The sequence below is a fragment of the Parus major genome, chromosome 14, assembly GCF_001522545.3.
Source record: "Parus major isolate Abel chromosome 14, Parus_major1.1, whole genome shotgun sequence".
Lineage (NCBI taxonomy): Eukaryota > Metazoa > Chordata > Aves > Passeriformes > Paridae > Parus > Parus major.
Genome location: NC_031783.1, coordinates 8,130,711 through 8,153,130, shown reverse-complemented (window position 1 = coordinate 8,153,130; position 22,420 = coordinate 8,130,711). Strand labels below are relative to the sequence as shown.

At 36.7% G+C, this 22,420-nt stretch overlaps 1 protein-coding gene across 2 annotated transcripts in view; it reads left to right on the top strand.

The window, feature by feature from the left end:
• The window catches only part of SMG1 (SMG1 nonsense mediated mRNA decay associated PI3K related kinase), a 50,404-nt gene that overhangs the window by 8,225 nt on the left and 19,759 nt on the right, over window positions 1-22,420 (top strand). The window contains exons 5-37 of one of the 2 annotated variants that reach the window (XM_019008273.2): window positions 625-838; window positions 1,601-1,726; window positions 1,821-1,893; window positions 2,578-2,675; window positions 4,175-4,348; window positions 5,333-5,557; window positions 5,666-5,767; window positions 6,192-6,461; window positions 7,014-7,144; window positions 7,842-8,003; window positions 8,474-8,592; window positions 9,018-9,105; window positions 9,188-9,289; window positions 9,814-9,954; window positions 10,257-10,456; window positions 10,701-10,897; window positions 11,535-11,702; window positions 12,481-12,635; window positions 13,102-13,247; window positions 13,913-14,114; window positions 15,038-15,147; window positions 15,304-15,451; window positions 15,819-15,978; window positions 16,608-16,728; window positions 17,359-17,607; window positions 17,888-18,172; window positions 19,169-19,313; window positions 19,587-19,725; window positions 20,012-20,242; window positions 20,341-20,518; window positions 21,148-21,309; window positions 21,580-21,797; window positions 21,974-22,128. In XM_019008273.2, coding sequence (XP_018863818.1) covers window positions 625-838; window positions 1,601-1,726; window positions 1,821-1,893; window positions 2,578-2,675; window positions 4,175-4,348; window positions 5,333-5,557; window positions 5,666-5,767; window positions 6,192-6,461; window positions 7,014-7,144; window positions 7,842-8,003; window positions 8,474-8,592; window positions 9,018-9,105; window positions 9,188-9,289; window positions 9,814-9,954; window positions 10,257-10,456; window positions 10,701-10,897; window positions 11,535-11,702; window positions 12,481-12,635; window positions 13,102-13,247; window positions 13,913-14,114; window positions 15,038-15,147; window positions 15,304-15,451; window positions 15,819-15,978; window positions 16,608-16,728; window positions 17,359-17,607; window positions 17,888-18,172; window positions 19,169-19,313; window positions 19,587-19,725; window positions 20,012-20,242; window positions 20,341-20,518; window positions 21,148-21,309; window positions 21,580-21,797; window positions 21,974-22,128 — 5,394 coding nt within the window. Of the gene's footprint in view, window positions 1-624; window positions 839-1,600; window positions 1,727-1,820; window positions 1,894-2,577; window positions 2,676-4,174; window positions 4,349-5,332; window positions 5,558-5,665; window positions 5,768-6,191; window positions 6,462-7,013; window positions 7,145-7,841; window positions 8,004-8,473; window positions 8,593-9,017; window positions 9,106-9,187; window positions 9,290-9,813; window positions 9,955-10,256; window positions 10,457-10,700; window positions 10,898-11,534; window positions 11,703-12,480; window positions 12,636-13,101; window positions 13,248-13,912; window positions 14,115-15,037; window positions 15,148-15,303; window positions 15,452-15,818; window positions 15,979-16,607; window positions 16,729-17,340; window positions 17,608-17,887; window positions 18,173-19,168; window positions 19,314-19,586; window positions 19,726-20,011; window positions 20,243-20,340; window positions 20,519-21,147; window positions 21,310-21,579; window positions 21,798-21,973; window positions 22,129-22,420 lie in introns of both variants that reach the window. The other variant, XM_019008272.2, reaches the window with a different exon arrangement.

Below are 22,420 nucleotides of genomic sequence, written 5' to 3'. Positions count from 1 at the left end.
GGGAAAGGTTGAGAGAAATGAATTTGTCAGTTTTGCATGGGTGTCCCATTGCAGGAACAGAATGAAATTAGGGGAAAGACTCTTAGGCATATCAACAATCCTGTTGGGCTATCTAGAGTACACCTCCCTTGGACAGAATGTGAAGGCACAAGTGTGGCTTTGATGCTGTAGCTAGTGTGGTGTCTCAGGTGTGTTCAGTCAGCTGGTGGAGCTGTGCGCTGCACTGGAGGTGTAGCTTCCAAAATGAAATAACTTATTCCACAAGCTGTCTCACTTACATCCAATTAAGAGTGTATGAAGAGGATGCTGAGGTTTGTGTGGGCTTTTAGGTGCTTAGGTCAGTGTTGTTTCCCAGAGTCAGCTGCATATTAAGAATTATTTCCATTGGCTGTTGTATTGCAAGTAGAACAGCACATTTGCATACTTTTATTCAAGTTGACTTACTCCATATAAATAATATTTCTTAGAATTTTACTTTAGCTTTGCCAATAAGTAGGAGAGAAGCAGCTTCATTTCTGCATATATTTTATTTTGCTCTAGAAAATGCTTTATTTTGTTTATGCTTCTGTTCTGCTGTCATGGCTGGAGATCCCAAGTTTCTTTTTTTTCTTTTCAAAAATACAGTAGCAAATTGCTTCAGGAATTGAGACAGGAAGGAGCTTGCTGTCTTGGCCTTCTTTGTGCTTCTCTGAGCTACGAGGCTGAGAAGATCTTTAAATGGATTTTTAGCAAATTCAGTTCATCCACAAAAGATGAAGTTAAACTTCTTTATTTGTGTGCAACCTACAAAGCACTAGAGACTGTAGGAGAAAAGAAAGCATTTTCATCTTTAATGCAGGTAAGACTACAAGTTAAAATGTGATTATTAATGATTTTCTCAGTGCAATGCTTGAATGAACTTTTTAAACTGGAGTGAACAGTAAGTAATGCTACATTGACATAATAAGTAAATATCATTATGACTGGGAGGAAACTTTCTGACTGAATGGGATTCTTTGATTCTGGTTACATTAGGAAAGAATGACAAGTCTTTGGAGGATGATACATATTTTGATGCTACTTACTAGTATTTATGGCAGATCCAAGAAGAAGAATCTTGATGAGACCAAAAAGAGAACTAAAGTGGAATGGTACACAAAACCCAGCATTTTAATTGTTTTGTGTTACCTCCTATTTACAATTTCTCACTGGAATTGTGGATAGATCTGAGAAAGGAGTAGGATGTGTGCAGACAAGATGAAGTCCCCATGTTCAGATTCTAGGGTTTATTATTTTGGGTGTAGAACAGCTATGACCAGGTCTGTGCTCAAATTTAATAGCTATTTTACAGAGCCAAAAAGCTTCATAGGAGAAATGGGGCTTAAAATAACTCACAGCTTTTCTGTGGCTGAAGAGCTAAAGTAAAGTGTTCCCTGGCTCTGCCAATATCAAGCAAATGCCCCTTGAAGTGATAATTTTCATTCAGTGTATGTGATGCTTTTTACATTTTGTTCCTGCAGAAGTGGAGTTCTGTTGATTGAATCAAAATAGTTTGTTACAATGTGTTCTCTCTCACCTTTTAATGAAGTGAAATGTCTGGTGGCTTTGCTTTACTTTTCAGCTTGTAATGACCAGCCTGCAGTCCATCCTAGAAAATGTTGATACACCAGAATTACTGTGCAAGTGTGTCAAGTGCATCCTTTTGGTGTCTCGATGCTACCCACACATTTTCAGCACCAATTTTAGGGTAAGCTTTCTTTATATTTTCTATTTTCTTTCTACAGTAGAAATGTTGGTGCAGCAAACTGAGTAAAGACTCTGTTTTCACAATTGCTTTCCAGGACACAGTGGACATACTGGTTGGGTGGCACATAGATCACACTCAGAAACCTTCTTTGACACAACAGGTCTCTGGTAAGTTTGGCCAGAGGAGCTCATGGAGAGTCTGAGCCAGGTCTGGCTTGCAGATGTCAGGGGTTTACTTACACCAGTCTGGTTCTACTGACACAGAAGTTGACATAAAACCAAATTGAATTTCTGGCTACATAGCTAGATACTTTGTTCCTAACTTTTTTAGCAAGTTTCCATTTGCCATTTTATGCTAAGTCTGGAAAAATAGGGTGATTTATTCAGGGTACATTTAAACACCAGTTGTTTTCTGCAATATTATACCCATCTTTAATAAATGTATAGATCTTAGGATATCCTGTGTGAAAGGATACATTTTTTCCTAAGTACTTTTAGAAAATCTTTGTGGTAAAGATACTGTACTGGCATTTGAAAAATGGGGAAGTTTTTCCGATAGCTTTATCAGTTTACTTGGGAGTTATTCACAGCAAGTTTATTATGTTTCTTGTGTCATAGTCCTAGGTTCTATCCTTGCTGTTTAACTGCTGTGGGGCAGAACTGAACCTTAAAATGATTTTTGCAGAAGGACAGAAGAAGGAGATACAATTTACATTTAGTTTAAAAACATCCAGTGTTAGTATTTTCATGTAGATGACCTCTTAGCTCAGCAACTTTTCCCTCAGCAATATGCAACTAAAATTTAATGATTATATGTCACCCTATATTAATTGGCTTGGTATTTTTATACAGGATGGCTGCAGAGCTTGGAACCCTTTTGGGTGGCTGATCTAACTTTTTCTACCACACTCTTGGGTCAGTTTTTGGAAGATATGGAAGCTTATGCTGAGGTAAACAAGACTTTATGGGTGTATACAAGAGTTAACTGTTACGGTTTTCTTAATAAATCCACAGCTATGATTTTTATCTCCGATTTTTATATTATTACTTCTGTAGAAAATTAAATTACATGGGTTTCCTGGTGAAAATAGGACCAAATCATGGACTATACTTCAGTCATGTACAATGACCAACTGCACAAATACTCATGAACTATTTAATTAGTATCACAACCAGGCCTTTAGCCATTGTTGATCGAGAATATCGTCTTGTAATAAAACTACAAACAATTGACAAAACAGGAATGCTTTTATTTTTGAAGAGCTGATGTGAAGACAATTCATCGTCTTTCCTTGGTGTTTTCTTTACTTGTCCAACCTCAGAGTGTTTCATAACTAGTAATTGTTGGGAAGAGAGGAAATCTTAGTGCTTCAAAAGATTAATGATAAATCTGTCTTTTTAAAATAAAGCAGCAGATTATATGGTGCAGGAAATCATGCAGCAGGAACTGATGGAAAACTAGATTACATTAATTTAATGTACTTAATTTTGACTTTGTACCCTTTGCTTAGTTAACAGGGCATGAAGTTTATCTGATGCTGTCATTAAAGGAAAAGCTTTGGCATTGGTGGGGGGAGTGCTGTCTTTTAAGGTGTATATGCTCATATGAATATATACTTATAGGTAGTTTATACTATATTGTATATGTGAATATGCAGGTCCTGTAGGTAAAATTGTGCCTGGAGGACAATTAGTTTCACTCAAAGCAGAATCAATAATTTGGTCAGTGTCCTTCTCTGTTACCAGGGCCTTTGCTGGGGCAGCTTTAGGATTCCCGGGGCAGAGCAGTAAATCACTGCTTATCAAGCTGGCTGCTGCTCTGGTCAATGTGTGTATTCTTAGTCACGGAAGAGTTTTAAGATAACGTGTGCTAACATGGAGGAGGTGCTTCCAGCCAGTGTGTTTATCTCACAGTGGGGTAGACCAAGGCTGCAGCTCTACTAATGAGATCAGCACTTCTGGGAATGTTCCCAGGCACTGGTGCCAGCTGGCATGGAGCAGTCTCTTAGTGAACTCTTGGTCTCCAGATCAACATAGTTTGTGTGTGTGGTGGGAATGGCCAGTCAAACAACTCTAGTTTGGGGATGAGAATTTTTTGGAAGAGTGGTAGAAGTGTGCTGACAACTGTTGTAACAGTGCAGCAATACAGATGATCATGTTCCAGAGACCTGGAACTTCATAAGCCGTAAGTTTAATTTACAAGATACAGTCTGAGTACTTGTTTTAGTGGCTAAACTCATTGCTACTCTAACTTCTCATTGTCTTTGTGTGCCTATATCCCACCTTCGTATGTGTGTGTAGTTAAGAGATAATGGATAAATACATCTGTAATTGGATTGCACAGTTTAATGTCTGGAAGAGAGATAAGTATTTAAAATCTCCTATTTTGATATGTTACCCTTGTGTAAGTTAATGATGTGTGCTGATACATAAACGTTGTGTGCTGCAGGATCTCAGCCACGTGGCTTCTGGGGAATCAGTAGATGAGGACATTCCTCCTCCCTCGGTGTCGCTGCCCAAACTGGCCGCACTTCTGCGGGTGTTCAGCACTGTGGTGAGGAGCATTGGGGAGCGCTTCAGCCCCATCAGAGGACCACCAATTACTGAGGCTTATGTAACTGATGTAAGGACTCAGTTTGCTTTTGTTTCCTTTGTTGCTCACCTGTTTTGTCACCATATAGCAATGCCATTGACTGAGTTTATTTAGGTTTTATGATCGTTACATGAATATGTATATTCTCAGTTTTGAGTAAGTATGTTTTTTCCAAGAAATATGCTACAATAATTTTATTAAAGTATGGATCATGATAGTGGCATATGGGAGTCATATCAGAAACTAACCTTTTTAGGCATTTCATGTGGCTGGGTTTGCTGGTTATCTTTGAAACCATGCTACTGTTTATTCAGATAATTATGTCACTGTAGAAACTTGAACTGTAGATAGGAGTTTGATTTTATAAAATGTGATGGTTTTTATTCCTGTTGAAATTGTATTTATTATATCTGATAGCAAACTTCTCTAGCTCTATAGTATAGGATGGTGTAAATTCAGAATAAATATTATATAATATGTTAAGTAGTTGCTATAGTTCTGTACTGGGTGAGGAGATAAGATAAAAATTCCTGCAGTCAAAGTCTTGTGGTTACTGGATGACCAGCACAGCTGGAATTTATGCCCATGCAGAATTTTGTGAGGTACACAGCTTCTTGGGAAAATAAGTGTATGGATTTCCCAGTTGAAGACAAGACAGTTATGTAACTTCTGCCTTAATCTGCAGAGGATTTTTGTGTTGAAAGCTCAAGAAAACTCCTCTGTCTTTTGCAAGGGGAGTTCTGTTGATGTTAGTTGGAATTGAACAGAACTGTCAATAACGAATGTAAGTTTTGTAGGTCTCTAACTAAATTCTCTAACTGAATTGGAAACAAAGCAGTTGAAAGCTTGTTTTTTCTTACACTCCTGAAGTGTAATTCCAGGATGACGTTATTCAGAATAGAATTGACCAAGTTGCAGAGTAGGTGATGGGACAGGATGTGAAATGGGTGGAGTACAATTAAATACCATTTCTTTTTAATGGAGTTTAACTCTGCTGTGTTTTTAATTTTGCAGGTTCTGTACAGAGTAATGAGATGTGTGACTGCAGCAAACCAAGTTTTCTTCTCTGAAGCTGTGCTTACAGCTGCCAATGAGTGTGTTGGGGTTTTGCTTGGCAGCCTGGATCCCAGTATGACCATACACTGTGACATGGTCATCACCTATGGATTAGATCAAATGGAAAATTGTCAGACCTGTGGCACTGACTATGTCATTTCAGTCCTGAATCTGTTGACACTGGTTTGTACATGTTTTTGTTGTTGTGGGGGACTAGAAAAACAGTATTTTGATTAATCTTTAATAATTAGTTAAAAATTCAGGTACAGTTACTTTTGTTTTTATCCCCAGATTGTTGAACAAATAAATACAAAACTACCATCATCATTTGTAGAGAAATTATTTATACCAGAGTCTAAACTACTTGTTCTTCGTTATCATAAGGAGAAAGAGGTAAGAGTAACTTTTACAGGTGTATTCCAACAGCTTTCATGCACTTCCTAGAATATATTAAGCTGTAAACACAGCTCATCTTAAATGTGTTTTAGTCTAACTGAGTATCTGAAACTTCTGAAAAGGCATATATAGCTACTTCTTGGTTTTAGCATTTAGATTTGATAAGAAATAGGTAAGTTTGCCAGTATTACAGTTAGAGAAGTCCTTAGTTCATCTGTCTTTGATACTCAGTGTATTAGGTGGATGATCAAGAAAATGATTAATAGATTCTGTAAGTAAGATGTACAGGAAATTGAAGATAGGTATGTGTATCAGACTAAGCTGTTCGTAGATAAAGAAGAGTGATTTTAAATTCTGTGTTGCTGATTAGTATATTTTATGATTTGTTCTAATCAGTTATTGCTGTAATTATGTTTTCAAGGTTGTTGCAGCAGCCCTTGCTGTATACCAAGCTGTATTGAGCCTGAAGAACATTCCTGTTCTGGAGACTGCTTACAGGTTGATTCTAGGAGAAATGACCTGTGCTTTAAATAGTCTTCTCCATAGTTTACATCTTCCTGAGGCTTGTTCCGAAATCCAGCATGACTCTTTCAAGAAGCTTATATCCAATGTGGATAATGCCAAGTTTGTTGTTATATTTGACCTCAGTGCTCTAAGTACTATTGGAAATGCTAAAAACTCATTAATTGGGGTGAGTAAAAACTCAACAGATAGTTCATGCAGTAAGTGTAAAAAATACTTGATTAATTAAAATTAATGTATTACATTAGTAGGACACTTATGTGTAACTAAAATGATCATATTTGCCTCCAAACTTCCTAAGTTTTAGAAAAACTTTTAGTATTAAAATTTAGGTTAAACAGTGAGTGGATTGTATCTCTGGTTGGTGCATAATGAAAAGCAGTTGCAAGGGAAGAGCGTCTTATCAGGTTTATTAAGGATTTAATGCTAAGATGATAATAGTAATTGCTTTTGAAACTCAAGACAGATAAAAGCAGCTGTAGTGTGCCCTTTAGTAGTATATCAGCCATAAGAAAACATTTCCCAAATCTTTCCCTATAAAACCATAAACTACTTTTAACAGACTTCTAAAAAATGGGAAAGAAAACAGTCAGTATATAATAGAGTTAAATTACTTCCTGTGGGGAAAAAGGAAAAGACATTAATTAATGGTGTGAAAATTACAATTAAATAAAGATCCTACTTTTTATGTTTCTGTGCTTGTGTTGCAATTGTGTTATAGATGTGGGCCCTTTCACCGACTGTGTTTGCACTGCTGAGTAAAAACCTGATGATTGTTCATGGTGACATAGCAGTTCACTTCCCTGCTGTCCAGTATGCAGTGCTCTACACATTGTACTCACACTGCTCCAGGTATGAGCTTTCATCATTCAGCAGTATTTTAAGAGCACTAAGATGGACTGATCTGAATGGAATATATTGTTGGAGGGATGAAATTAAATAGTTGTTTGTTGTTACAATCAAGCTTTTTCCCAAGCTTCCTTAATTAGTTTTTACATTCATTAATTGCAGGGAAGCTGTATCTCAGCCAGGAAAGCATATCCTGGCTTAAAGTTGGCCTTTTATTCAAAGGCAGATTAGAAATCTTGTGTTTGAATAGAGAGAACTGAGGGAGAACTCTACTGAAAGTAAATGAAGAAAGATTATTTACTATTTTACTTACTGAGAGATCTAGGAGAGGTAATGAGATGTAAACAACAGATGTAAATACATTCTAGACCTTATTAATACAAACTGTTGTTAAAGTAAAGGAATATACCAGTTTAACTGTTACTCTTTACATTCTTAGCTGTAGTGATTTTTCACTAAGCATTGGATACCAGACACAGTTGAGAAAAGGTTACTGGCCTGCATGGGCTTATGGCAAGTGACAGCTTTGTTCTTTTAGGCTAGAGATCAAAATATTTGGATTTTGACATTGAGTGGTTTGTGTATGTGTTCATTTAACTTTTGCTGCTGATTGTTGATGTTTTCTCTCCTCCTGTAAAGTTTAGGGAAGTGCCTCTAATCTTGGGGTAGAGTTACAGTTTGTTTTTCCTTGCCTTTTCAGGCACGACCATTTCATATCCAGTAGCCTCAGTTCTTCCTCTCCTTCTCTGTTTGATGGAGCAGTTATAAGTACTGTAACTACAGCAACAAAAAAACATTTCTCAATCATACTGAACCTTTTGGGGCTACTGCTTAAGAAGGATAACCTTACTCAAGATACCAGGTAAAGAAAATTTTCTTAGAAATTGGGATTTTTTTTTTTTTTTGTCTAGTAGAATACATTAATTCAGAAACCAGGGTAATTTGAATTTGTAAAATTTGGGGTAAATTTTACCAGTCAAATATTTGGAATGTTTTCAACATGATTAGTGAACTTGTGGAAAAAAGTAGCTGCTTGTTTTTGTACATGAAAACTAGAAAAGTTTAAACCATCCTAAGATCTGTGCAGTAGAAGCAGAGCTGTCAAACTTTACTGAAAGGGTTTGCTCACTGAAAGCATCCTTTTGCAATAGATGCCATCCTGTATTACCAAAATGCTGTGAGGGCTGGGGACATCTTTAAAGTTAAGAAATAACTTGTTTAAAAAGTGTGAGCTGTGGTGTGATAATGATATGCAATGTGAAGTAGTTTAAGTTCTATCAGGAAGTGCCTTTCTGTAACTGTGTAGAGTGACTAAATTCTTGGTTTTTGAAGGAAACTACTTACAACATGGGCTTTGGAAGTGGCTCTTCTGATGAAGAAATCAGAAACATATACTCCGTTATTTTCTCTCCCATCTTTTCATAAGTTTTGCAAAGGACTTTTAGCAAACAGTAAGATACTGCATATTTTTACTTAACTGTCTTTTACATTTCAAAACTAAGTACATAAATAGCCTTGTTCCACTGATAGTAGCAACTGTGCTTGTTTCATTTACTTTAAGGATGCTTCAAGGTTGTATTATGCAAGAACTTAATGCTGTTCTATGATTTTTTTTTAAAGTGGATCCCTGCCTGTTACTTAAACAATTAATTTTCTTAAAATGAATTACAGTCTTAAGAGATTTGACACATCACTGATGTTTTTGGTAGATGAATTTCCCAGTCACAAATAATTATTTATCAAAAGCACTGGAACAGTTCTGTGATGTATTGACTTCCAAAATCTGTAAATAATATGGCTATGAATGCAGAGTAGTGCAGAAGTTACCTAATTCCAGCAAGAGTGACTTTTTTCTCCTTTCAACTCCTTAATTCAGCACTTCTGGAAGATGTGAACATTTGTCTTCAAGCATGTAGTAGCCTCCATGCCCTGTCTTCCTCCCTTCCAGATGACCTTTTACAGAGGTACTTGCACAGAGTTCTGTATGTTACTTGAATTATGCTGAAAATGGAGGTATTAACACCTCTTTCTGTTTTGGTATTTCAGGTGTGTTGATGTGTGTCGTGTTCAACTAGTCCATAGTGGTGCTCGTGTGAGACAAGCTTTTGGAAAACTTCTGAAGTCAATTCCTTTAGATGTTGTGTTGAGGTAAGTTGCTCAGATCAACTTAAGTGTAAATTGTGGTTTAGTTTCTTCAGACATACTTAACCTGAAAAAATAATGCTGGTGGACTGTCATCATACTGTCTTAGTTCAAAATCAAAAAGCATGAGCTTACAGTGGTAGTTCTGGGCTGATGGTTGGGCTTGATGATCTTAAAGGTCTCATCCAACCCTCTGTGATTCTAGGTATCTTGCTATCCTATGCTTTTACAGGTCTGAGAACAGTGTATAGTACACAAAGTAATCAATAAAATTGAGTTGTGCCTCACTTCTTGAAGCAAACACTGAATACCTGTATGCTCCATGTTATCCAGAGCTTCAGCAATATTATGTCCTATAATTTGTCTTGAAGACCTGAGGTCTGAAAGCAGTTGGTATTAATACCAAAGCACATAATTGGTGCTAGTCATTGCCTGTATATATAGAGTGTGTGTGTGTAATTCTCTTACACAGCTTTTTTGGTTTATTCAAGTACGTTATAGCCTGTGTTGTTTTCCCTCTCTCCCTGTAGTAACCGTACCCACACAGAAATACAAGAAATATCTTTGGCTATAAGAAGTCACATGAGCAAAGCTCCAAGTAACACATTCCACCCACAGGATTTCTCTGATGTCATTAGTTTTATTTTGTATGGAAACCTTCACCGAACTGGGTAAGAACTTGTAGAACTGAAATTTATGAATGTTGAATTTTAGTAAACAAGTCCATGTTATATTTAGTTTAAAATTTGTAATTATCATTACAAACTACATTGCTTTACTTTCAAACATTTTTATACTTTTAAGTATTTATAAATGTCTTACATACACACCTTTTGGCATATTTTCCTATATACATTGCTGCTTGTAAGCTAATTTTTTGAGAGATTTGTTTGTGAGCAATAAGGAGATGAAGTGGGTGCAGTATAAACTTGTTACCATGTGAACTTGTTCATGCACTGATGTTTTCTTTCAGGAAGGATAATTGGTTAGAAAGGTTATTCTATAGCTGTCAAAGACTGGATAAGAGAGATCAGCCAACCATCCCTCGGAACCTGTTGAAGACTGATGCTGTGCTGTGGCAGTGGGCTGTCTGGGAAGCAGCTCAGTTCACTGTTCTTTCAAAGCTACGAACTCCTCTGGGGAGAGCCCAAGATACATTTCAAACGATTGAAGGTGAGGTAAAAAATACACTTTATTTTAATGTGATGTTTTGGTAAGGTTGTGAAGCCAAGGTGTTCATGTCTAAGGCAAGAGGCACAATGGCTTTATTTTTCAGTGCTTACAGATTTTAAAGATGCTGCATAATTATTGTTAACTTGTGATAGATTTTGAGACATAGCATTGCTGTCTCTTTGCACATTCAAATACAATACCATTTGGTAACTCTTTTTTCCCCATGTTTTGGGAAAATGTGTAGGTATTATTAGGAGCCTTGCAGCCCACACATTAAACCCTGATCAAGATGTCAGCCAGTGGACTACTGCAGACAACGATGAAGGACACAGTAGCAACCAGCTCAGGCTTGTTCTCCTTCTGCAGTATTTGGAGAACTTGGAAAAATTGATGTACAATGCATATGAAGGATGTGCCAATGCCCTTACCTCTCCACCCAAGGTTTGTCTCTCTTGCAGTGCTGATGTAGCTTGGAACAGTCTATTGAATGAACAGAGTTTTCAGGATTGTTCAGTTCTTAGCCATGTAATTTCAGAAAAACTTCACAAAGTTAGAGACCCTTAAAAAACTCTGGCTTTGACTTTGGTGTATTTCTACAGAACATGTTAAGCCTGGCTTTGTTTCTGGAGTACCAGCTTGTGTAGTGGTACAAATCCAGCAAGCCTGTAGTACCTCTGGTTTGTAGCAGTCCCTTATTTGTAGATTGTCAGCAGTCCTATTATAAAGTAACAGTTACTTAAAGCTTTAATTGCTTTTTGGGAAATGTAGTAATTATTTATGAGCAACATACCCTGTTGTGTAATTCTAAGTGCAAAACATTTTTTCACTGTTGAAATAAGCTATTTAATTACCAGACTTTGATGTGACAGTAATACATAATTTATAGTTCATATTAAGACTTCTGATGTGCTGGGCCATTTGCATGCTGCATGTGATTTCAGACCATTTACATTAATTAAAGATTAATTGAAAACTGGAGAAAAGAAACCTTTCTGCCTTTGATATCAATCTTAAGTACTTAAGTATTTTGGTTTGTGCAGAAGAATGTTCTTGTGAGACTTCTTTCCTGTCTCTGAAGGTTATCAGGACGTTCTTTTATACCAATCGCCAGACATGCCAGGATTGGCTGACACGGATCAGACTTTCCATCATGAGAGTTGGATTGCTGGCTGGCCAGCCTGCTGTGACAGTCAGGCATGGATTTGATTTACTCACAGAAATGAAAACTAATAATAGTATCTCTCAGGTACTCCCTTTTCTGTAGACTATTGCAGAAATATTCACTGTCATATTGTAAAAGAAGTAAGCTAAGGCAATCAGTAGTTACTAAACCAAGTGCTATGTAAAAGAATGAGTTATTTAAAGCCACATTTTAATTTGTATCTTTTTATTGTGGTTGTGATACTGTGGATTGGAGGTTAGGATGTACTGAAGACATGGTCAAATACTATACAGGAATGAATGCTATAGTTCATTCACAGTTTCAGCTGAGCAATTTCTAATTTAGTGGAAATCTTGTGAAGCTGGTGCTGCATTAGTGTGAGGCCATCCCAGGCTTAACGGTAGTGTGAGGTCTTTGCTTACCTGGGGTATGAGGAGAAGTAGGGTTGTGTCATGGGGGTATCCTTCATCTAGCTAGCAGCTAAGTTCAGGGGTGGCATGGGTGGATAAAGTAGTTGAAGCCTTCTTGAAAACGTTGGATAGTTTCTTCAGTACATGACTTGATCTACTTGAATGTTTTACCAGGGGTGGTTAGATAGATATTTGTTACTTTGTGCTGCCTGAAGAATTCTCCCAGAGGTACAAAACCACCACACAGTGATTGCTAACCATTGATGTTCAGGCTGTGGATTCACAGCACAAACTCTTTCCTTGGCTCCCCTGCTTTTCCAAAAGCAGTGCAGTGGATGGATACAAGGAGCACTTGTAGATGTATCTAATGAAATACTGTTTCACCATTTCTGAGGTATGTGGCTCTAGCATTTGATGAGTTTTGTTAAATAATGCTTTTTGTTTGGATTTAGGGAAATGAATTGGAAGTGACAATTATGATGCTGGTAGAAGCATTATGTGAGCTTCACTGTCCTGAAGCTATTCAGGGTATTGCTGTCTGGTCTTCTGCTGTAGTTGGGAAGAGTCTCTCCTGGATCAATTCTGTAGCTCAGCAAGCAGAAGGGCGGTAAGTTTTCACAAATAACTGGATGCTACAAACTTGGATGTTCTTTCCTTCTATGGGAAGTTCTGTTTCTTTGTCTTCTAAATGGTGGCACGAGTAAAGGCTGCTGATGAATTTCCTTGTCAGTTATAGTCAGTGAAGCTTTTCAGAGATGTAATATGTATTTAATCAGTATTCAGCTCTACTTGTTCAGATTAAAATTGTGACAGTCAAATATAAAATTTATTTATTTCTGTCTCTACTTGATTTGAAGTTGACGTTAAAACTTTTATGGACAAGATTTTATCAAATGCTATAACCTGGAAATTCAGCCAGTAAACTTGTATCCTATCTTAATCCCTTTCTTTTGCTCAAGGTGATATGAGCTTTTAGAGTATTGGGGTAAAATAATGCTTGAAATCTAGTCTATTTACAAAAAAATCCCAACCTGGTTCTTTAAGATGCTGACTGAATTACTGAACTGTTGTAGGTTTGAAAAAGCAACTGCGGAATATCAGGAGCATCTCTGCTCCATGACTGGAGTGGATTGCTGTATCACAGGCTTTGACAAGACTGTTCTGAAGTTGGCCAATTCAAACAGTGTGAACAATGCCAGCCCAAAGCATTCCTTGAATGGTCAGTGTTTTCTTTTTAAGAGACATACAACTGTTTAAATGTGTGTGCATAAAATGAGAACATTGAATGATGCAGCCATGGTCATGTCTGACTCTGAAATCTGAAAACCTGTTTCTGTCTGCAGTTAAACTGAACCACTTAATGCCCTTGAAACCAATATTATGTGTAGATAGAAGGGTTTGCAGTACTGAGGTCTAGCTGAATGAAACTAAAGGTAATAGGTAAAATATTCTGTAAGTTCCTAGTTTAAATCTAGTTTGTTTTAGATCATCATAACTTAAACCTTAGTGTTTATGACATGATTGTATCATAAGTGCACTAATTACTCAGAGGTTTTTAACTACTAAGACTTGATTGCCGCATTCTGTTTCATCTTTGAAAATGAACTTTCTTTTTTGCTAATTTAGTTGTTCTGTTTTTCTGTTTTGATGCTCCTTTAGATATGAACTAAATTTTTTCAAAACCTCATTTGAAAAGGTTATTTTTTCTCTCAGAACAAGTGTCAGTGGAAGAATACTGTAAAAGTTGTGTAACTATTTGATGATTTTTTTTTAAGTAAGAGTTTTTTTTTTTTGACAAAAGACATAGAAGTAATGTTTGAGTAATAGAGCTGCTGTTTGAAAATATATATTTGTGTGTTTATATAGCATTTCTTCATTTCACAGGAGAAGCTAGAAAAACAGTTCTGACTAAGCCAAGTGACTCTTCACCTGAAGTGATAAACTACCTGGGTAACAAGGCATGTGAATGTTACATTTCCATTGCTGACTGGTCAGCTGTTCAGGAGTGGCAAAACATGGTCCATGAACTGAAGAAGAGCAATAGTAATACCTCAATCAATCTGAAAGCAGATTTTAACTACATAAAGTAAGGGTATAATTAATTTATTCAACAGTATCTTAGAGTTCATTGTTTTATAACTGAAATATTAAAGTTTTAATGGATTTTAAAAATTGTGTGTCAGTTTCTAAGTAGAGGCATGAAAAGAAGAAAGGTTTGTTCTTGGGAGGGTGAAAACTTGGCCAGGCATTTACAGATGAGTGAAGAGGTAACATAATTCTAAATAACTGCTGTAGCTTTCTGGCTGGTGAGGCTGCTTAGTATTCAAGAAGAAAAATCTACCATTGAAGAAAAAAGATACCAAATTTATTCTGCTTTACTCAGCAGAAGATGAATCCTTTTGTACAACTTAAATAAAAATGTATTTCAGTGGTTCTTAACAATATCTTAATTTACTAATTTAATGGAAAAAGTATAGGAAAGAAGTGGTCTTGGCTACTGAATTTTTTAGTTTTGTTTCTTCTTAAAATGAAATTTAGAATTGTAGCTTGTGGATTTATTTCTTGACCTTTGATAGTTTTCTGATTCATGAAAAAATACTTGTGTCATTGAATAGACATTCAAATTTTAAGGATAGTTTATTTTTGACAACTTGATTGCTTTCCATTTCTGCATGATTGTGGTAAAAATAGTAAAATCCTTCTGTCTGAAATATCTTGACCTGAAAATAAAAGCACCAAAGGAAGCAGTGGAATGAAATCTTGCAGGTCAGAAAAAGCTTTTTTTCAGAGAAAGGGGCTCTTATTTCCCTTTGGTACTGGATTAATTCATTTGGTGCAGAACTAGTGCTTTTTATTGATGTATGTGATAATTGAGATTTTTGCTTAGAATTAATCATTAGTGCTCTGTAGGATTTGGAGTTTGTCTTGAGTCTTTCTGCTATGTAATATACTTAGCAAGTGGAGTGAAGTAAGAAATACAAAAATAAAACTATACATGTTGACTTGCAGATCTTTGAGCAGCTTTGAGTCTGGACAACTCACTGAGTGCACTGAACAACTAGAATTACTACCAGGAGAAAATATCAACCTGCTTGCAGGGGGATCCAAAGAAAAAATAGGTATAAATGCATAAATTCAATATTACTTCAAATGCAAATGTAAATATTTCTTCATGTGTCTGTCTCTATGAATGACTTCAAAATACATTCTCAGATGGTGAAACATGATAGAATTTGGCAGTTCTAGTTGATTTCAATTGTTTCATCTCCATGTAGACATGAAGAAGCTCCTTCCTAATATGCTGAGTCCTGATCCAAGAGAACTTCAAAAAGCAGTTGAAGTACAGCTTTTGAGAAGTTCAGTATGTCTGGCAACAGCTGCAAACCACATAGAACAGGAGCAAAAGTGGCAGTCAATATCTGAGTAAGTTGAAATGTGCTATGAGTTAATGTAATACACTGTGAAAACCTGTTCCAGTTTGTTAAACATAACTTTGTGTAAAGCTGCAGCATCTATGACAGTTTCTAGCTGTTTTATAAGCTTACTGAGGAAAAATAAGCTGATGTTTAACTTGGAATTCATATACTTTATAAAGTACTTGCGTTGATTAAGTACTTTTGTGTGTCAGCTTAATAATAAAGTATTGTAACATACCTTGTATGATACTGCAACACTTTCTCATCATCCTTTTAAAGATACTGAATTTGTTTTTTCTTCAGCAATTTTGATGTCATTGTTTACTCTTAAAGTCTAGCTAAGAAAAATGACTGTCCTGATTCTTTAATTTCAGAAATCTTATTAAGTACTTAAAGCAAACATCCCGCATCGCTATTGGGCCTTTGAGACTTTCCACGCTCACCGTGTCTCAGTCTTTACCTGTGCTGAGCACTCTTCAGTTGTACTGTTCTTCTGCTTTGGAAAACACTGTATGCAACAGGCTGACATCAGAGGTAATTCTGTGTGTTTAAAGCCTAAATTTGGATCATGTGTTTTGCCATGACATTGTGGAATATTGAATATAAAACATACATTAATTGTTTTAACTGTTAATCATACTGTAAAAAAACCTCACTGAGTTTTCTAATGTGCCTTGACCTAAGTTTTTATAAGTCTACATCTCAATTGGACTTCTCCATAGTTGTAAATATACCTCTCTTTCAATTTCACTTACAGTATTTTTGGAGTGTTATTGATAGTTGGTTTTTAGAGTGTTGGTATTTCTTCTCTGAATACATTTTAACACACACTTAATTTACTTTCAAAGTGACATAAAAAAATTCTAATAAAAAAAATCACATCAGCAGTTAAAAACTAAATGTCAGACTTCAATCACTATGGCTGTTCTAGATGTCATTTCTAATCACATTGTTCAGAAGACAATTCTGCTTGATTTTGAGCAGTTCTTTGTGTTGTCCTCTCAAAATCAAACATAAAACATATTTCATTTAGTTAATGATAAAGTGTGGCTACTAATATAAATAAGAATGTTTGCTCTAAAAATGATCTTTGGTTTTAATTAATGCAAATGCATTTTAGTGAAGTCTCTCATGACAACTGTGCAACTTCTTGGCTCTTCCAGGACTGTCTTATACCTCTCTTCAATGAAGCGTTGAGGTCATGCAAGCAGCATGATGTAAGGCCATGGATGCATGCCCTGAGGTACACAGTGTACCAGAATCAACTGATGGAAAAGCTTAAAGGTGTGCAAGCTCTCATTATGGTGTTACAAAAAGCAAATGCAGAATTTGAACTTCAGTTTTCTGCTGAAAGCAGCAGCTGTGTCTTTTTCTGTTATTTAGATGGAGTACTTTTTAAAAGCCATGTTTTTTCCTTCAGGTGTCTTGGTTTACTGCTCATTGTCTTGATTAGTGCTGTGACCTAGACAGTGTCAAAAAGAAAAACAACATTCTGAAGTATTGAATAGTTGTATACTTCTCTCCTAATAACCCCTTACTTGCTCATCACCTCATACTTTCACTTTTGAGCACATCAGCATTTTGGGTAATGGGTCTTCACAAACAGTCATGTAAGCCATTTAAATGTGAGGTATATTAAGAAGTAATGGGGGAGAAAAGTTCTGTCAGGGGACAAGTATATTTGTTAACTAACAAGAATGGTTATAGTGGGGAAAAATCTTTTGCCCAGCTGATAATCTATGGATATAATTTTTGTTTGAGATAGGGTATATAAATATTCTAGGCTGAAGTGAAGTCATCTAAATTTCTGAAGCCATTTTTACTGGTGGCCATGTACATGACACATGGGGCAGAAATTGTGTGTGTCAAACAGTGATTTAATGCTTTTGTTTACAGTATTTTGCTCTCCTTTAGAACCAACAGTCCCAATTAAAAGCCATCTAATGGAACTGGGCTTAACAGCAGCAAAATTTGCACGGAAGCGAGGAAACATCGCCCTGGCTACACGACTGCTCGCCCAGTGCAGTGAGGTTCAGCTGGGGAAAACCACCACTGCACAGGACTTAGTCCAGCACTTTAAAAAATTGTCTGCACCAGGTCAGATAGATGAAAAATGGGGTCCTGAACTTGATATTGAGAAAACAAAGTTGTTGTACACAGCAGGTGAGTGTTATATTGTAGTGACTTGAGCTTTTTTACATTATAACCAGGCTAATTCCCCTCACCTTGAAGAAGTCACAATAGGGCAGTACCATTAGAAACTGATTTCATCCCATTGGCTGTTGTCTGAGTGTTTTCACAAGTTTTTTCATGCTTGTCATTCTACAAAAGACAATTTTCTGTGTACAAATACATTGCTCCAAGGTGTATCTGAATGTGCTGAATTTCGGAGTTATTTTAAATAATAGCATTGTACTGAAGGTCTGCTTTTCATGATATGCAGGTCAATCAACACATGCCATGGAAATGCTGAGTTCTTGTGCCATATCTTTCTGTAAATCTGCCAAAGCCGAATATGCAGTTGCTAAATCTATTCTCACACTGGCTAAATGGATTCAAGCAGAATGGAAAGAGATCTCAGGACAGTTGAAACAAGTATATAGAGCTCGACAGCAGCAGAATCACACTGGCCTGTCTACCTTGTCTAAAAACATATATAATTTGATTGATCTGCCAGCTGTTAATGCACTAGAAGATGAATATCCTAGGATTGAAAGTGAATCTACAGGTACATTTGTTCTCATTGTTTTTTATTAGTTACTGATAATTATGCCTAGGGATAACACCAGTTATACTGATAAAGACTAAGTGCTCCATCACTCGTGTATTTGTTTTCCTAATACATGTGTCAAGGGTGTGTATTTTGTGCAATAGGTAACTATCCACAGTGAAAAAACCCAAACACCTTAATACAAATCTTTCATATTTCTGGCACATTTTTCTCATTCAAGTAATGGTGGCTTGAGGAAGAAACTGGGACATGTTTATTTTGTATTGAGGCTATCAGATATTATCCTGTTTGAGTTTGCTTTCAGCTTGTATATTTGCTAAAGTTTGAAGTAGATCTTTCAGGTTTAAGCATGGGCAGGATTTATGTTATGAAGACGCCCATATGTGTGAAAATACTTCAGGTTTCTTCATGATCTTTAATCTATACTTAATCTGAACACTTCTGCTGTTGCAGCAGAATGTATTCTTATTCCTAATTTCTAGCAGACTTTTCTTAAAATGTTAAGATAAATTCTGTGTTTCTTTAAACCTAGATTTTTAAATCTAGATTTTAGTTCCTCTCATACAGAGTCAGAATTGTTGTAGAGCTGTTGGTGAATGCTAAACAGTAGGTGTTTTCTGACTCGATGGTAGAAGAAAATACATTAATAAACACAACCACAGTGCTGTGGGTACTTCACAGAAGTCTGCTCTGTGGAGCATTGTGCTCCTTTGGAGGTCATGAGTTCCTTGCCTCAGTTCCCCCTCTCTGTGGAAGAGGAAGGAATTGTAGAATAACAGCAGTGGTTGTTTGGCAAATGGAAACTGGGCTTTATTTTGAAGCAGTGTCAGAGCTGAAAAATAATTGCATTTGGAAAAATTTTGCACTGTTGGGTATTAATTTTACTAAAAAGATACTGTATACCCATTATTTTTTGGTGTTGTTTTCTGTGGTAAGGAAGGCAGAAGGAAGTTTTACACTGTAACACATATTACTCTATTTCTCCCATCACAGTAAACATTGGAGTTGGAGAACCAGACTTCATCTTGGGCCAGCTGTATCACTTGTCTTCAGTACAGGCACCTGAAGTAGCCAAGTCTTGGGCAGCCCTGGCTAGCTGGGCTTATAGATGGGGCCGCAAAGTAGTTGATAATGCCAGGTAAATACAGCCTGATGCTTGAATTTATACAGCACAATTGGTTTTCTTAAGATAAGCCTTATCTGTGTATTTATGATTACTGTTTTATATGGTCTGAGGTTTCATGTGAGCGGAGAAATGAATATTCTCTTGGTTACTTGCCCTCTATAAAACAAAAGTAACCTAATTCTGGGATAAAGATGATTTCTTCCTTCAAGAAGTTTTATATATAGAGTTGCAATAGCTCTACAAATACTGATGTAATGGGGATCAATAATTCATTAAATGTTACAGTCAGGGAGAAGGTGTTCGGCTGCTTCCCCGGGAGAAATCTGAGGTTCAGAACCTGCTTCCAGACAACATTGCAGAGGAGGATAAAGAGAAAATCTATGGCATTCTCGGGCAGGCAGTGTGTCGGCCAGCTGGGATTCAAGTAAGTGTAGATTTATTTGCTTAAAATTGTTCAGCTTCTGCACGAACCTTATTTTCCTCTTGCAGTTCATGTTAACTCTTGTAAGTGTCTTAAAGTTAAAATTCAGACAGTACAAGAAACCATCTGTTAGCTAAGTGGTCACACACATGTTGGATGAGCTATGGTAATGTGATCAAATAATGCAGCTGCATGAGTTGCTGGACAAAAACTGACTTAGGAACTAAAATTGCTTGTAGAAATTGTTGGAGAACTTAAGCAAATCTGCTTTCCCTTTATTTGCATTTAGGATGAAGACATGACTCTACAAATCACTGAAAATGAGGACAATGAAGAAGATGATATGGTGGATGTGATATGGCGTCAGTTATTAACAAGTTGTCCCTGGCTTTCAGATCTTGATGAAAATGCAACAGAAGGATTAATTAAAGTCTGGAGGAAAGTTGTAGACAGAATCTTCAGTCTCTATAAACTGTCCTGCAGTGCATACTTTACTTTCCTCAAACTCAATGCTGGTCAGGTTAGTGCTCATGTTAATGTGGAAACCAAGTAAGAAATTTTTCTAAATAATGATATGAACTATATACTTAACTTAGAGGAGTATTTCTTTGTTTCAAGGTTCCACTTGATGAAGAAGATCCCAGACTGCACTTAAGAAACACCTCTGAGCAAAGCACTGATGATGTGATTGTGATGGCAACCCTGAGACTGTTACGATTGCTTGTGAAACATGCTGGAGAACTTAGACAGTATCTAGAGCATGGGCTAGAAACTACACCTACTGCTCCTTGGAGAGGTAAGTATACGTTATCTAGGTGTTAAAATTGATTTTGAGATGTTTTCCCTAAATGCAGAGAGTGGTTCATTGCACTTTGATGAAATTTTTATTTAAGTGAGGAAAAGAGATTGTCTTGTATTAATTGATGTCACTGAAGATGTTGAAGCCTGCCATGCACTCTGTAAAGTAGTTAAGTAGCACAGATTTTGATCTCCTCCTTCCCCCACTTGAAGACATAGGAAGGAGAAAGGAGATGTGGTTTCTGAAGTATTACATCATATGACCACTCTAAAAAACAAGCAAGGTGGATTTTTTCCAGCTGTAGTTGAGAAAAATTTGTGACTAAAGCCACATGTTTCAGAAGTGGTTGTTTGTCACTACACTGCAGGTTCTGGTTGTTCAGGGACTTTCCCTCAAAGGTTATGGAGTTAGTGTGGGAGGCAAAGAGGAGGAGGCTATCTGTTGTAAAATTACACTTTCTTTTGGATTTTTTTGTAAATTAGTAAATTTGTACTTCTTCGTAGAAATTCAGTTTTTTTATATTCTCCCTATGCATAAAACCTAACATACTTGTGTAGAACTAAAATTTTATCTCATTTGAAGAGGAATGAAGTGAAGCAGCATGTTTCCTTTTCCTCTTTGTGCAGGTATTATTCCCCAGCTTTTCTCCCGCCTGAATCACCCAGAAGTGTACGTTCGTCAGAGCATTTGCAACTTACTCTGTCGAGTTGCTCAGGATTCTCCTCATCTCATCCTCTATCCTGCAATAGTGGGAACCATTTCACTTAGCAGTGAATCCCAGACTTCAGGTATGGAGAAGAGGAAAAAGTGTTCAAATAAACCTAAGCTACTATATTTTTATATACTGGATAGGATGATACTGAGGTGTTTTTTTGTTTTCTCTGTTATGGTCTTAATATTTTTCTGATGGGATCTCACTGATAGCCTTAATCTGATTTACCAGATTTTGCATGTTTTTCTTATACTTCACCGGTACTTAATGGGGACCTGATGCTAAATAAACTGTGGAGTGATGTATCTTATTGTAGCTAATATTTTATCATCTGTTTCTAATTTAGGAAACAAGCTGCCTTCTGCCATCCCTACTTTGCTAGGTAATATTCAAGGAGAAGAACTGTTGGGTGGTGAATGTGATGGAGGGAGTACTCCAGCTTCCCAAGAAAGTAGTAAAGGTGATACAAAAGCTGGATTAAATGAAGATCAAGCAATGATGCAAGATTGCTATAGCAAAATTGTGGAGAAACTGTCTGCTGCAAATCCAACAATGGTATTGCAGGTAAATAATCCAAATGTATGTTACTTGGGTCCTTGAACCACATATATGTAAGTTGTACATCTTGGGTGTTGGCCTACTGAAAGTTTGCTGTGTCTCTTGTCTTTTTTCAACTTGTTCATCTACTGAAACAAATCAGAATTTTAGTTCTTTTAAAAAGTGCATCTTGCTTGATTCAGGTTCAGATGCTTGTGGCTGAGCTGCGCAGAGTTACGGTTCTCTGGGATGAACTTTGGTTGGGAGTTCTCCTGCAGCAGCACATGTACGTCCTCAGACGGATTCAACAACTGGAAGATGAAGTCAAGAGGGTCCAAAACAACAACACATTACGGAAGTATGTGTTATGTGTTCAAGGGATAATCATAACAAATGTTGGTTCTTGGGGAAGTATACAGTCAAATGAATCAACACTGGTGTTGTTCCTGAGTCCCCACTATCCCAGCTGCTGATTTGTAAGCCTGGGACCTTATTTCAGGAACATCTTATGCTACAGCTATTTCTCCAGTCAAATGAGAGACAGTCTACCTGTGAATTTCTTTAGTAATAATATGTTAGAACCCTATGGATATTGTATTGTGGATGATGAGATCCTATAGTTCTCGATTTCCAAGTCAGATGAAATGAGT